We start from the raw sequence: 15,704 nt of genomic DNA on the forward strand, positions 1-15,704 counted from the left end.
AAAAAAACTGTAATTAACCTATGTTTTAGTCTGGATGTTTGTCATCTTTTTTTGTGGATAAAAATAGAAGGAATGGGTCAATTTTCAACTTCTTTAAGGGGATTAACAAAGTATGGCTGAACTGAATTCCCATGACCCTGAACTTATAGCATGTCAGGAAAATGGTTGGATGGATGGGATTTAATGAGTTGAATATCAAAATACCTTTCTTAGAAATCAGACAACAAGGATTATATAAGAAGCTTAAACACGCTTTAAAAAACATGCTGTTATGATGAAGCATCCTAAAAACAGGAATGGTAAAATCAAACACTGATTACAGATTTCTACTTGAGCCAAATGTCACAATAAATCTTTTTTCCCCTTTTGCAGCTCTAACATATCCAGATGTGTTGCTCTTTGAGAATGATTTCTTACAGTCTGAGTTTACAGCAAACATGCTACATGTCAGACAAACAAGCACTCCAACATCAATGTCGCCCTGAATACACCTGCTATTCTAAGTGCAGACACACCTGCTGTGGAGCATGTAGATGGAACTTCAGTGACGTCAAAACTCCTCTGGGTGCAGCTCGAAGTGTTACCAGGTCACATCGTGGTAAAAGGCGAATACTAGTGTAACGCTTTTCTACCTTCCTCAAAAGCCCTCAGAGCATTACAGTCACAGTCCCATTCAACCATTCACACATCTACTGCCGAACACCTTCCACCAGAATCAAAGTGGGGTTCAGTGTCTTGTCCAAAGAGTTTTCTACATATGGGTGGGCAAGGTAGGAACTGAACCTGTAAAATCCCAATCTGAGGTCTACCGCTGCACCATGGCCGCCTATCACCACTCATGAACATTTAATAAATAGTAACAGTTGCAAATGCTATTTTCCTTTTAATGGATGGTTGCATTCTGTAAACACTTGGCACTTTTCATAGCAAGGATCAGGTTGCAGAGATTTTTTTCCCATGCAGAAGTTATAAAAAAGCCAGCTAAACTTGGAAAATGTATTTTAATTATTCTTTTTCAACCAAGAATCTCATCAGCTCAAATTAGGTTCTCTTAAAAAGAGATTAGATCTGTCATTTTAACTTGTTAGAGAGAAAATTGTTAGAAGAGTTCAGGAGATGAGTGCCATCTAGTGGCTGCAGTTTGAGGGTGTCATGTTTAAACTTAATTAGAAATTAAGACACAGTTATACAGTAAAAGGATCTGGGCACGCTGGACATGCTTGATATTGGAAGCTAAGCAACGTTGGGGTTGATTGGTTTTCATTGGGACTACCAGATGCTTTAAATTACTGTAACCACATGGGGGCTCTTTTGAGTGTTTCCGTGGTCCCAAAGTCCCAGTAAAACTGCATCTAAATCACATGTAAGGACTATGTGGCGATTCGCTGTAGCAACCTATGAGGAGGGTAGCCAAAAGGGAAAAAAAATAAAAACAATAAAACAGTTGCTAGACATTCAATTTCAAATGTTTCAACAAAGAAAGTTGATCAAAAACAGTCCACACACTTCACGGATTGATATCAATATATAATTTAAGGAAAATACACTTAATAGCATGAACCACAGTAAGCATTGCCATCCAGAACAAAAATGAACCCTGCTCATAATCACACTTAAAAACATGTCATTTGTCTGCAAACACAAACTATACAGCCACAGCAGACAACTCAAGTTCACATTGAAGCACAAAAAAGTACAATAATCAATGTGAACATCCAGTTACATCCAGGACGCAGCACACGGCTTAGCTGAAAAGCGCCACATCATCTATAACAAATCTGACAAGTTAAATATTTTCTATTCTGCAATGTCAAGAAAGGAGCCTCAGCCTTTAGCAAACACTGCAGTCATTTCGGTATTTCGACATTCAGTGGTCCTGAAGATTGAAGAAATGTATAAACACAGTTGTATGGACTTTAGTGCTTCTGGGGTAAAGAGACAAAAATCTTTCTGCTTTCCAATAGGTTCCTCTAAAGGGGCAAACATCATCACACAGAGAAAGTTTAACACAGTGTGGTTTGTCAGGAAAGAAGCAGATAGTGATGGGAGTCCATTTCAGTCATAAAGCTTTCCGTTTTACATCCTCTGGATCTCAAAAAGGCGGACGTCAGTGTCATACCAGATGGGAGGATCCACATTGCTAGACAAACAGAGAAAGCTGGTTTTAGTTTTAAAGGGGTTGGATTCTTGTCTGAGCTGCCATTATTACGCCCAACTTACCGCAAGTAAACAACACCCCACATGTAGGTACGAAACCACATGGCGGTCCCAGCGTTGGCCTGATACTTTCTGATGAGGATGGGGTGAGGAACTGGCAGCAGGCCCACTAATGTGCCGTGCTGAAGGAACTTCAGGATCTCAGATTCATCTGTTAGGCCTCTGCAGGAAAACACAGCTCGCTTAAAGTAATCTGGAGATGTGTTATGAGAGTTTGGAAAAAGTGCATCAATCTAAAGAATCAAATTAAACACCAACTTGTCGATGCAGATCTTTTCCACTTGTGGGACTAGCACTTGCAGAAGACGCATGATAGTCTGCAAGGGTAGCTTGCACTTCCAAGAGAGGACCTGGAAAAAAAAATACATAGAAATTAGCTTCATGACACTAATTGAAAAAATACTGAAGCAGAGAAAACTGACCCATTCTGGCGTGGGAGCCCATAATGACGCCGAGGACGCACTCGACAAACGCCTTCTTTGCATTTCTGCTTCAGTGTAGAAAACATCCTGAGAACGAGGGAAAATAAAATCAACATACATACTTATGAGTCAGCACGTTAATTCAACAAAGACACACATACTTCCATGTCTCTGCCAGAGTTGGACTCTGTGTCGCTTGTTCCAGCAGCTGCACTTAGGTCTGACTGGACCGGCTGTGGGGAATCGGTCTTTGGAACTGAAACCATGGTGCCATCCTCTGACACCTGGGACTTCTCCGTCAGCTTATCAATAGCTGAAAAACATCAGGAAAGATGGTACTCTATTATTTATTTATTTTTCATAACCAACACGGAGAATTTGTACTCATCAAATTGTAATCTTGGAAAATGTATGTTAGATTCACAAAAGCTGCTGTTGATTTTTTATGTTGCAGCTAAACACATCTGTTCTTCCTCTGACCTGAGGAGCATCACCTTCTTCAGTTGCACTGAGCAAAAAGTCTCTACAGAGACGGGACAATGTTTTTCCTTCAACCTGCTGTTGCCTTATTTCCAGCTATGCACAGAAAAAATGTCCAATATGTTAGCCAATTTTAGAGCCAAAGTGGCTTTAATATTCATTTCCATCAGTAGGTGTCAATGGATTAACTTCAGTCATATTACAAAACAACCTATCATATTATAAGTACAGAACAACATTTTTTTCTGTATAGAAATGGAAAAATGTGAAATGGAGATTTATTCTCTTGTGAGTTAATTTAATGGTAAATGTTCGGGTACAACTGCTTGCTGCATCCCAAAGCTGTCCAATGTAAACATTACAAAACGTTACATGAAATATCACAAAAAAACACTTTAGTGATGTGTCAAGACAGAAACGCTTTTAGGAAAAATTGATTCTAAAATTTCAGCTTTTTTAAATTGTTAAAGCAAGCCGGTAGTAAATACAGCAGGGTTTTTTTCTCCTGTCATTTAAAAACATGACAAACGCACACATAATGTGTTTTTTTTTCAAATATATAGTAAATACAATACAAAAAAAAAAAAAACTAACAAAAGAAGAAAGAAATCCATACACCAAACAGCACATAATCATACCTGGTATAGCAACCAGACTGGCCTTCAGGGTGCCGGGCTCTGCTGGCACCGCAGGGCGTGAACCCTCCATGGAGACAGTCTCTTGGGAGTTTGTGCGAGAAATTAAATCTGGCGACTTCTTCTTTTTTTGCAAAGCCTTTTGGATCGAGGCAGGGTCAGAGGCCAGGTTGGCCAGCTGGTGAAATACATTCCTCTTGCGGATGATGGCGTACACCAAATTACAGTTTCCTGATAGTGACAGACATTTTATGAGTGGAAAAATAACAAATCTGGCATATTTCTAATATTTTTTTATACCATCAAACTGGTACTGAATAATGTTGTTGAACGTCTCAAGAAGGAAGAAGACGAGATGATGGTTCTGGGCTGTGGAAAACAGGTACCAGGAGGTGGAAAAAGCCTCCAGCAGGTGGAGCAATTTGTTGGCCGCAACCATAGACAAGCTCTTCAAATAAGGAGAAACTAAAAAGAAATGTGTTAAATAAGGGTCTTGTATTGAAAAATAAGCAACAAATTGATCTAACAGGATGAAAAATGTGCTCCAGAAATAAAGTATTTACCATTTACAATAATGGTGAGAAGGCAGTCATAGAGAGGCTGGAGTCGCTGGTGGCCCGTAGTGATTATCTTGTGAAACACCTAGAAAGCAAACAGTGACAGCTGTGAGAGTGACTTGTGCTTTAACAAGGCTGTATCCAACTAAACGGGCAGCGGTGTGTCTCACCACGATGAGCAGGTCAGCATGGGTGCCTGTGAACACTGGGATGTCCATGGGGACATGCAGGGAGTACGGCTTATTCAAGCGCACCCCAAAGTTTCTCTCGCCACTCAGCAAGAGCAAAATGAAAACACCGATGTGCATGAGTCCCACACGGGCTGCAGAAGGAGCCATCAAAGGAAAGGTTAATTCATTTTTTTGTCTGGTCAAAATTATATTTGATGAAATGATGTGCGAGAGGAGGCCCACATTGATCGGCCCTGGCATCGTTAAGATAGTAAAGGATAGGGACCAGAATGTCGAGGACGTCGCTGCTCTTCAGGACGAAAAACAAGAACTTCTGTGAAAAGTACGCAAACAGCACTGGGTTACTTATAGAAATCAAAATCTTTGATGATTCTCATTTTATTTGAGTTCTGTTTAACCTTATTAAAGTCACAAAGCTTCCAGAAGAGCACCAGCAGCTCCTGGTGGAACTGGATCTTCTTGGTGGAGTTTGGCAGATAAGTCTGAGTGAGCGGATTGGTCAGCAGACGAGCAAGTCCCTTCAGTACAAAGTCAAAGTCCTAAAAGTGGAACACAAAAATACTTTGAACAAGTGACATTCATCCCCTGTCTATATTTTTTCCTCTTCATATAAAAATAATATTAAACCTACTTCCTCTCTGTGAATTCTTGACAAATAATTCACAAACAGGTTTTCCGGCCCTGTAGGCTGCACATACAGATGGTTACTGTAAAGCACTGAAAAGTCGATAAGATGGCGACTTCTGCTGTGCTATACCTCCTGCTCCTCAATGCTGGACGTAGAGGCAGGCGGTTGGGGAGCCCCTGCGTCATGCTCCAGCGTCACAATGAGAATCTGAACGGCCTGCTCCACCAGCTGCTCCCTGTAGTCCGAGAAGAGCAGGTGGTTGTACGGGATGCCGTAGCCCACGGGATCGTAAGCGCACACCACATTGAGCAATGACGTAAACAGAGGCAATGCATGTCTGTGGAGAAAAAAGGTACAAAGTGGGAATCCGTCACTTTTCATGTTTTTTGTATCAACTCCTTAAGGTTAGGGCTGACTTTCACCTAAAAGCACACAGTTGTTCTAGAGTGTTTCATATGTAACATCAGGGGTCACCAGCCCTGTTCCTCGTAGGCTACCGCCCAGCCTGTTTTGCAGATAACCCTGCTTCAGTAGATGCTGATTAGCTGGATTGAATCAGCCCAGTTTCTGATTGACCCAACACACCTGATCCAGGTGAGCAGCAATAACTGAAGCCCACGAGGAACAGGGTTGGTGACCCTTGATCTAGAGGAACAAGGCAATTGTCCATTTCATTACCGATTTTCAGCAGAGCAGAAGAACGTCACCCAGGGGTTGAGGACGGTGTTGTCCGATGCAGGGGGCAGATACATGGTCTCCGAGAAGCAGGTCAGTAACAATCTCAACAGTTCTGTCCTGCATGCAGGTTAGAAAAGCATGAAGTCAGAGAGAAGGAAAAAACAAAACAAAACAAAGACGAGGGAATTTGATGATGCAGATTTTGCAGCTGCAGAAAACCGTCTGACTCACCGATTCAAGTCGTGGATATAGTTGAGAGGCGGAGACTGTGCAAAACCCACCCCCGCTTCCCAGATGTATTCACAGCTGTCTATAGACTGCATGCTCTCTACTGAATCCTGTCCAATCAGAAAAAAAGTGTTTTTTTTAATCATCTGACGATAATTGTGTTGTTGTTTTTTTTACATGTTCTTGTGGCATTTTTCTGATGGAGGACATATATATAGAAAAGTGTGCTTAAAAGTTCATGTCTGTTTATTTTTTTACTCATATTGTTGTGAATCAGTGGCAGATAAAAAAAATAGTTTTAAAAAAAGAGCCTTTTTGGGATGTCGAAAATATGCTTGGTGAACCACAAGCTCCCTGCTCTGCTCCATTGTGATGCATCCACTAGTGGACAAATAGGACCTTGTACATCTTCATTTTCCTCGTCTGAGCTGGTATCAAACTCAGAACTGTACGGCTGGATAGCTCCAGTATTGCTCACCATTTTTGTTGCAATGTCAACAAAAATGGCAAAGCCTGTAAAAAGAGAGATTTCTGAGCAACAGGGAGGGGAAGGCGCATTCCCGCCAAAAAATCAGAAGCAGATTTCTAGTGAACTACTGCCACTCTGAAGAAACTATGTCCTAACAACAGAAAAACCTTTTGAGTTGGCCTAAAAATGGCATAATCATAATCATAATTAAAAGACCACTCGGAACACTTTTGAAATAGATCAAAAGATTATCAGAGTGGGCTTTGAGTTTATTATTTTGGTAAATGTCTACATTCCAGTAAATAATAAAATTCAAAAACCCTATATATTCACTAGGAAGTCAAAAATGTACATGTACTGCATTCCTGTCATACCTAGAAAGGAAGATTTCTTCCTGGTGTGACTGACCGTAAATCCTTTTCTATTTTGTTCCTTCAGTCAAACTTGAGAGTCAGGTTAGTCAGGCAAGCACATAACAGGAAGGAAACAGATCCCAGGCAAACATGGACCAAACCTTAAATCAACAAGTTACTGTAAGCTTGAGAAAGAAGTCGACATCTCGCTGCAGCCTGTCACTGACAGTTCCTTTGCTGGAAGGTGGTGAGATGACACATGAATGGCAGTGGACAGCAGAGTGTCAGGACACTGAATACTCACTGGGCCTCTCTTGTGGCTGTGCACAGTGAAGTCAGGGCAAAAGAGGAGGTCAGCAACAGCCAGGAGAAGCAATTCAGCCAGCGGTCGAGCTCCATCATCTTCTTCCAACTCATTCATCTGAAAATAAAGGACAAGAGGGATGAGTTGAATGTGAAAAACAAAAACAGCAGCAGGATGGTTCGCTAAAATGCTTAAATGACCCTGTTACATCCCCACAAATGCATTTTTTAAGGCCAATGATCCACTGAAAACAAATATTTAAATTTGAGGAAAGACCAGCCTTAAAGGGACGATGGGCCTAAATTCAGTATCTCTAAATACAGAAACTGATACCACAATGAAATTCCAAAAAGCTAAAAGAACACGAGGTTTGCAAAGTTGAGCTCAAAAATATAAAAATTCGTCCTAAATTTCAGGTAAATCCTCAAAAAACAGTCATTCGAAATAAACCCAATTTGTTAAACAGTCATCACAAATAACTAAAATTATTTCCAGCTATGCAAAGAAAAATTTCCAATATGTTAGCCAATTTTAGAGCCATAGTGGCTTTAATGTTCATTTGCATTAGTAGATGTCATTGGATTAACTTCAGTCATATTACAAAACAACCTATCCTCTTATAAGTATAGAACAACATTTATTTCTGTATAGAAATGGAAAAATGTCAAAATGGAGATTTATTCTCTTGTGAGTTAATTTATTGGTAAATATTTAGGTACAACTGCCTGCTACAAGAGCCAGAGTGCATCCCAAAGCTGTCCAATGTAAACATTACAAAATGTTACATGAAATATCACAAAAAACACTTTAATGCTGTGTCAATACAGAAACATAAACAAAACTCTTTTTTGGCTTTTTTTTTTTTTAATTGTAATAGCATTCAAGAAATTCTGCATAAAAAACTTTCTAATTGTCTTGGTTTCTACACTTAACATAATGTGACCCCCCCCCCCCCACACTCACCCCAGCCCGCCCAGCACCGGGCACGGTCGACCAGAAGAATCCTCTCCAGTCCTGGTCTTCAAAGATGTAGGGAAGAATCCTAGTTAGGATCCGAGTGCAGTTCAGGACTACTTGCCTCTCCCTCTCAGAGGGGCAGCCAGACTCTGCTGCCTGCACCAGCTTCTCAACAGCCTGGGCAAACAGAACACAATGGTTGAAAAAAAAAGAACAGGGTAAGGGATCATATCTGCCGAAGTTGGGTCAAGTGGTATTAATTGATTGTAGGATTTGAATTTTGTGTTGCAGGATGCAATGTCCATCCAGAAAATTGATTTGTTTTTCCTTTCCATTAAAGTCCCACTCCAATTATTTTTTTGATCCATCGTAAAAGCGTTCCAGTGGTCTTTTAATTCTGATTATGCTGTTTTTAGTCAAAATGTAAAAAAATCTTAACTGTTTTCTAGTACATAGTTTTTGCAGAGCAGCAGGAGTTTACTAGAAATTCGCCTCTTGAGTCGTGGGCGGGACTGTTGGCACAGGGTGAGCCCACCCCCATTCCCCATCATCCATCTGTTTACATGCTTTCCCTCACAACCCTAACCTAACTTTACCGGTGAAACAAAAATAGAGGAGCTATCCAGCCATAGTGCTTTGAGCCAGATCCCAGCTCTGAAGAGGAAAAGGAAAGCTCACATGGATTTATTTTGTCTGCTAGTGGATGCATCAGAATGGAGCACAGCAGGGAGCTTGTGGCCTGCCCATTGTAGCACCGGCATCACTGCTACAGCCTTTCTTGGTCTGCTCATGATTTACAGTGATATGAATATTTATACATCTTCCATCATGAGACTGAAACTGGCACAAGAACATGCTAAAATCAGCTATTTTTTTTCACATCAGAATGGGCCTTCGGGTTCAGTACTTGAATCACAAAAATAATTGTTTTTGTTGTTTTTTAAGTCAGAATTAAATATTTAAATTTCTTTAATAATTTCATGTGTGAAAATGGTAATGAAGTCTTGTAAGTAAATATAGCTTCAAGGGCTTTATCAAATTATCCACTTCACCCCTGCCGTCTGTTTTGTCTCTAATGGGCAGCTCCAAGCTTGGAGCAAGAAACAGGAAGCAAAGAGAAAGGAAGGGACTCTATTGTTTTCTCTGGAAATCTGTACAAGGCTAAAACAAACAAAAAACAACAAGGAAAAAAAACTGTCCAACTTGTGAATATATTAACACAACTTTTGTGGGTGTATTTAACCACAGAAAAGGGGTAGTCACTCCGTGTGTACCTTGTAACAGAGGGTTGCTAAGTTAGACGGGGACTCCTCTCTCACAGCTCGGATCTCAGCTGCTGGCACCAGTGCAAAAACATCCTGGACTGTGGTGGTGGCGTCTGTCCAGAACTGATCCCAGAATGCATCGTCTGTGGCTTCCACTGGCTGTGGAAAAAGATCAAACATGTTGTTGTTTTTTTCTCCACTGAATTGTTTCGTTAGGGTTTTCGTTTTACACGGATCTTTCAGAATGAATCAGTGCACGCAGGTGCGCTAATGGAAATGTAAACATGCACGCTTGTTCTGGTGGCTGTGCGCGTATAAGCAAACGTCTTTATTCCAGGACTTACGTCATCAGCAATGATTTTGCGAAAAGCCACCATGTATTAATGTCGAAACTAAATCCGTTTGAATAAATGGTTAGGGTGCATCCCAGAACCGACGACCCTTTAATCCGATTAATACCTAAGAAACGCGCATTTTAAAATGTGAATATAGCAGAATATCATCCTGGAATATGCAGTACTGCACATCCATTTAAAGAAGGTACGCCACATAAAGCTGTTGGTTTTTTTGTTGTTGCCACCACAACCGCATCTTCTTGGTGATGCTCCCTGGATGCGCTCACCAGCTCTGCGTATTGATCATGTCGCTCCGCTCAGAAACACGGGGGCGCCTTTACCTGTGTTTTGGTCGTCAGCTGGATCACTGCCTTCCTGAAATTCAGCTTAGAATCACTGCTGCCCATTGCTGCTGCTTTCTCTCAGGCGTTAAGGTCCGCAGCTACTGAGAAGAAGAAGCCTGATAATCTCACCTCCGTCGTGCGCAGCCGTCGTTGGCGGAGGCGTTAGTTTAAACTATTGGCTGGCTGGACACACCGGCTGGGTGTAACTTCCGGGTGACGATTCGCCTTATAAGATGAACTGTTTATAGTAATATTAACATGCACACACACAAAATAATTCAAACTTTGGGCAAATATTTATTTGTGCTGGCAATCCAGTCTAAGAAATATTAGTCAGAGAGGTTTGATAAAGAAATATGACATGTATTCAACATTGTACAGATGTAATAAAATACAATTTTACTTAAGTTAAACGGAACAAGATGTATACTGTATATACCACTGTCATTTATTATATTTATTAATATGTCTAATTATTCTTAGTTTGATAGGTCATTGTATGAATGTATAACCGATGGTTGTAATGTTTTTTAATTCTTATTTGATTGTTTGAAATAAACCATTTCAATACAAAAATTAAAAAAAAAGTCATGCTGCCTTTACGTACTACTCACAAGGTTCCCGATTCAACCAATTTAATTGTTTTAATTGCATACATCTATCGAAATAAAGTACATTTCTAAATGAAGATACTACCTATGTAATATTGCTTATTTTATTTAATCTACTAATAATGTGTTTTTAAAAGCTGTTGCCTTGACGTAATAGGTTCCAGAAAACCCGAAGGCCTTAAAAGCACCATGGTCTGCGCAGCCGCAGTAACATGTAAACACAACCGTTGCAGACGAGTGTTGCTATCAGATGATAGTACCATTAGCTAGAGCGCTTTTGTTATTGTGTAATAGACTTTTTATCTTTATTTATACATTTTATATATAGAAAAGTTAAGTACACAGTAACGCAGTTTAAGAATTAATGGATAATGTATCAGTGAGCGAGTGATGTCAAATCAAAAGGCAGTGTTGTTGTTGGCTCGTGATAGTTAGCATTAGCTTAACCAATGACAAAGCGGAGCTCTGGTTTGGTATCTAGCTAGCACGAAAACGTTGTTAGTTATCAGTTTAGGTGCTATTTAACGCCATTTCCCGAGTATTTTTCTTTCTTGTGGTTATTAAATCATTTGTGACACCCGACAAAGAAAAATGAATCACGGTATCCCGTCATTATTTACGTAATTGGGTAGTAGTAGTTTGGCTAAAGAGATAGGCCATGAATTGACACCTCGTTGTTGTCTTACAAAAAGAAAACTGCCGAGCATATATAAGCAGATCTGAACAAAAGAAAATAAGAAGATCCTAAAAGGTATTTTCATGTTGACTGAAAGCAGGTAAGAGAAGTTTACACTATTTATATATAGATGTGTTTTATACAGTGCACTCAGTTTAAAATTCGGTTATTTATTCACACCTAGGCGTGGCTTTGTTTTGTAAAAAATAAATAAAGAGTATGACGGATTATGTCAAATCCATATATATATGTCCGTTTTATAATTGGAAAGTTTTAATCTTTTTGGCTAGCTAATGGCACAACAGCTGACTAGCTTGTTTCCGATCCGTCAATGGCGACTATGCTTCTGTTTTTGTGGAGCGCTGCTTACAGGCTTCTGTTGCGTTATCTAAAAGCTTTGGCACAAGCAGATAAGAGTGAATTATGGCCGTTTGGGTATGAAACAGTGTTTTAAATCTACACATCTCTTTAAATTTTACTGTGTCTTTAGATTACACAGTAAAATAAAGTTTTTTTATTATTAGTTTATATTTAGAGTGATCTGTCTTGAATGTCAGCAGCACATGAGAGATATAAGAAAATAAAGAGTGAACATTTAAAAAATGATGACTAACACTATAAAGGTGCATAATGGAAGAAAATCCCAAACATGGATTAATATGAATGCAGTGATCCAGATTGGATGTCTGTGGTGTAAACGTTTAGATTGAGTTTAAAATATTACATCTTGAGAGCAATTTTGACATAATTGAGTGGCTGCAAAGTTGAAGCGTCTGTTCGCGTCAGATTGAACATGGGGCACTAATAGCTGGTAAATGTGGTATAAAAACTTGTGGCTTTGTTTAGATTATATAAGAAGCAGATCAGTCATTCAGTGAATATATCCGTGACCACTAATCCATGCAGTACAGCATAAAGTTAGCGTTTTCTCTTGCATTTGTTGATTTTAAATAGAATGTTGTTGTGGTGTTGGCTAGTTAATATGTCTACATGTTTTTACCAATACAGGAAACGACAGCACAGTGGTGGCAATGAGCACAGTGACCACCTGGTGCCTCAAGCCAAAAGGCAAAGCAGAGCTCATCCTCTTTCCCCGGAGCCAGGGCGAGATGCGTGGGACTCTGAGGTAACTGGTGTAACCCAATAACTAAAACCAGAAAAAAGGAAATCGTCTACCCCATTGAGTCCACTTTTAGCTCTGCAGTCCTAACATTATATTATTGATGCATTTCATGTTACATTTTATATATTTTTTAAAAACCTTCATACACAAATGTTTGGCCCCAGAACAAGAGCTGTATTTGTGACCAGGTTAAGAGTTGGTGAGCAACTTTTATCAGTTTTTTTATTGAGAACATGTAGCTGTGGAATATTATTTAAATTCAAGTATTTTGGGATGACTAAATTACAAAATAAGTCTATACCTGCACAAAGGTATGACAAAAAAAATCAATAGTACCTAAGACTTTTCTGAAAATCAACATCTAGTCAAACATGGATTTTAAATTATTTAGTTCAACAATGCCTGATTGTCATTGCATCATTGAAATTTTGTTGTTGTTTTTTTTCATTAACAAAGGGGTATAAACAGTTTGATCAATGTCTCTAATCTTATCTACCGCAGGTATTTTTACTTTAAATGAATTAATGTTTCTTTTTTCTCTATGTGACAGCTAAAATGTATGATAGTTGCTCTATATTTACAAAAAAGATTGGAGTTAGAAAGTAGAACACACTAGCTTTTAATCTTTGTTTTATTATGCAAATAAAAATGAAATATCAATGAGATTAGTTTTTTCTTTTATTTTAACTTGCGTGAGTTTTTTGGGACTTGTTAGATTTTACAATTTGAATGAAAATGATTAATTGAGTCCTGACTTTTGATGTCAACAGTCATCCAACAGTGAGAGCAACAGCAGCAGCATCAACAGTCCAGAACATGCAGCAGGCAGTCGGTGTGCCGTGGGCCCCTGCAGTCCCCTCGGCTTTGGTACCGCTTCAGAGGCGCTCGGTCTGACCAGCCAGGCGTCATACCTGCAGATCAACCGCATCCTCAGGGAGGCCCACTTCTACAGCCTTCAAAGCCGAGGTCAGCTCAGAGACACGTGATAGGATAAAGAAAAAATGTCCCTCAGTCAGCCGCCAAAGGACTGATGCTCTGAAGCATGTCACAGCATCACATGCTGAATCCCGTCACTCGGCTCCTGTTACAGCAAAGATGTGTATGCAGAGGCCAACATCTGGTCGGGTGTCAGCAGACAGAGATTTTCAGTTTAGCAATAAAACTGACACCTGTGATCATCTTGAAACAATCTCTGCTCCCCTTGTTTTTTTGACCAGCCATGTTTACTTGCTGCATCGGGAGCCTCATTGGGACTGATGGACGAGCAGACATAGTGTTTTGTCTTAAATGTTTTATTATGAGCTGCTTAAGTAGCACAAACCCAGCTTTTTAGGTCGTTTAGTGGGACTTTAGTCATAATAGTTGGTACCTGGGTTTCATAATGCAAAATGTAAAGCAGATTCCTGCATGTGTGTGGACCAGTCTCAGGGAGAGCATTCTCATGTCTTGGATTGCTCATTTCCTGTCATACTCTAACAGGGACTCCCCTAAAAGAAGCTGGAAGCCCCCAAATGGTAGCTTGGGTAGGGGGGTGGGGAGTCTTTTTCTTAGTTAGGTGTCATTAGAACAATAGATTTGAGATACAAGTGAGCATAGGATTTGGTCTTAGACAGGGTTTTAAGCCACTAGCTTAGCAAGGCAGACCATTTTTTATCACGTTTTCTCCACCATCAGCAAAACTTAAGAGTTTCTTGCATCTAAATGTCAAAAATACAAACCTTTAAGGCAAACCTGATGACTAAAATATGATTTTTAATTCTTTCTTTTTTTTTTTAAATCCTAGCCATGGTTTAAAATCAATATCATGAACTAGTAAGAACCTCTTGTTGCCTTATAACCTAATGGGGGGGCTATGTGACAGAACTCTTCTCTCAGGGTCATCACCACACTGTAGACTGTCCGATGGAAAAAGGCAGCACCACATTACTGCTTGTAGATCCTGAAAGAAGTCAACCAAAATAAGAGCGACAAAGATGAAACATTTTGATCCTAAAGATAATACAAGTTGGTTTTTGCCTCTTTTTTTTAATTATTATTTTGATCAGCAATCATGGAAAAAGCACAATATATTCAATGCAAGAAAATGTGTTTCAATCTTGAGAAAAAGAAAATTATTTTGTCATTTAAAGCAGCATTTTTTTTTTACCCTGTAGCTCTTTCTTTCCTCTCACAAAGCTGACACAATGTGCTTTTGACAATGATTATATGTGCTTTAACTTCTTTTTTTTTACTTTTAAGGTCTGTTCTTTTATTTTGACTTCATTATAGTGTGAAAAAAAGTTTAAACCACGTGGGAACAACAACAATTTCAAAGATAAGAACAAAACTGCTTCAACCTTTAGAAATCACCTGAACTTATCAAAGTAATGATCTGTAGTTGGTTTAAAATGACCAAAAGTCTAAAAAGCCGAGAACTCTCTAGAATAAAAGCTTATTTTTACCGACCAGTGCCACAAAAGTCACTCCCATTATTGAAATTTGTTATTTTTCTTAACCAAATTCACACTGAAGGCGTGTTGATTCCCAAACTGCTGCTGTTACCAGATGATTCCACTAGAGGGCACACTCAAGACTTGTAGCTTTCAGAATGGCAGGATTTAAACAACACAAAACATTTTAGTTCAATTGTGGTATTGGGGTCAAAGCATAACTAATTAGATGTCTTGTCATAATTTGTATCTTAGTGTACATCCGCTTTATCTTTTTTGCGCTTACTTGGTGTTTAATGCTGAAGCTTAAAGATAATGTAGGAATTTTTCTTGGTGAATTCACTCATCTATATCAAAATTCCATCACCTGCGCGTGCTTTTAATCAACAACATTTCTGTATCAGTTGTTTTGACTATGAAACATAAAGGGACATGTGGGTATTTCTCTCCAGAAAGCTTTTAATATCCAAACTTTGTTTGCAAAATTATGAGGAGGACTGAAATCCTGCTTAAACTGCAAAAAAGACTTCTTGTTTTTGCACTAAACAAAGGCTCCTGATTGAAAACCCTGTCTGCAGGTGCATGTCCTGGCATCTCAATAAGAAGGTATTTTCTTTATGCACAATACTCTGATTTGTAGTTATTTTTAAAGGTAAGAGTGTATGCTTCTAACTGAATGTGTTATATTTGCATACATTTTATTTTTTTCCCCCCTAATTATTTATATTTTTAAATCTGAAATGTACCTTATTGATGTGAAATAGTTTTTCTGGTGTCAAATAAAATTGAATTTGTACGCACA

At 39.2% G+C, this 15,704-nt stretch overlaps 2 protein-coding genes across 2 annotated transcripts; one reads left to right on the forward strand and one right to left on the reverse strand.

Moving 5' to 3' along the window:
- Window positions 1-1,506: 1,506 nt before the first annotated feature.
- On the reverse strand, window positions 1,507-10,224 carry LOC101169784 (protein HID1). The gene is made up of 19 exons (XM_011478144.3): window positions 10,061-10,224; window positions 9,394-9,543; window positions 8,126-8,296; window positions 7,163-7,279; window positions 6,040-6,146; window positions 5,809-5,925; window positions 5,260-5,467; window positions 5,134-5,190; window positions 4,901-5,041; window positions 4,725-4,815; window positions 4,482-4,633; window positions 4,318-4,396; window positions 4,055-4,219; window positions 3,758-3,985; window positions 2,801-2,952; window positions 2,640-2,726; window positions 2,476-2,567; window positions 2,221-2,379; window positions 1,507-2,140 (listed from the first exon to the last, which is right to left on the reverse strand). Exons 1-19 carry the CDS (start codon window positions 10,124-10,126, stop codon window positions 2,077-2,079), a joined length of 2,403 nt encoding a protein of 800 aa, XP_011476446.1. The 5' UTR covers window positions 10,127-10,224; the 3' UTR covers window positions 1,507-2,076.
- A 663-nt stretch (window positions 10,225-10,887) lies between these two features.
- On the forward strand, window positions 10,888-15,704 carry fam104b (family with sequence similarity 104 member B). Its single transcript, XM_004071406.4, has 3 exons — window positions 10,888-11,450; window positions 12,359-12,476; window positions 13,244-15,704. The coding sequence occupies exons 1-3, from the start codon at window positions 11,434-11,436 to the stop codon at window positions 13,457-13,459; spliced, it is 351 nt and encodes a 116-aa protein (XP_004071454.1). The 5' UTR covers window positions 10,888-11,433; the 3' UTR covers window positions 13,460-15,704.

This window comes from Oryzias latipes, chromosome 8, assembly GCF_002234675.1.
Source record: "Oryzias latipes chromosome 8, ASM223467v1".
NCBI lineage: Eukaryota > Metazoa > Chordata > Actinopteri > Beloniformes > Adrianichthyidae > Oryzias > Oryzias latipes.

What these genes read in the sequence shown, in the direction of transcription:
- LOC101169784 (XM_011478144.3), bottom strand. Translation starts at nt 10,126, where the DNA reads ATGGGCAGCAGTGATTCTAAGCTGAATTTCAGGAAGGCAGTGATCCAG. An exon ending in CCAGCATTGAGGAGCAGGAG is followed by an intron (nt 5,191 to 5,259) that starts GTATAGCACAGC and finishes CTGTATGTGCAG; the next exon opens with CCTACAGGGCCGGAAAACCT. An exon ending in AGCTTTGTGACTTTAATAAG is followed by an intron (nt 4,816 to 4,900) that starts GTTAAACAGAAC and finishes TACTTTTCACAG; the next exon opens with AAGTTCTTGTTTTTCGTCCT.
- fam104b (XM_004071406.4), top strand. An exon ending in GAGATGCGTGGGACTCTGAG is followed by an intron (nt 12,477 to 13,243) that starts GTAACTGGTGTA and finishes TGATGTCAACAG; the next exon opens with TCATCCAACAGTGAGAGCAA.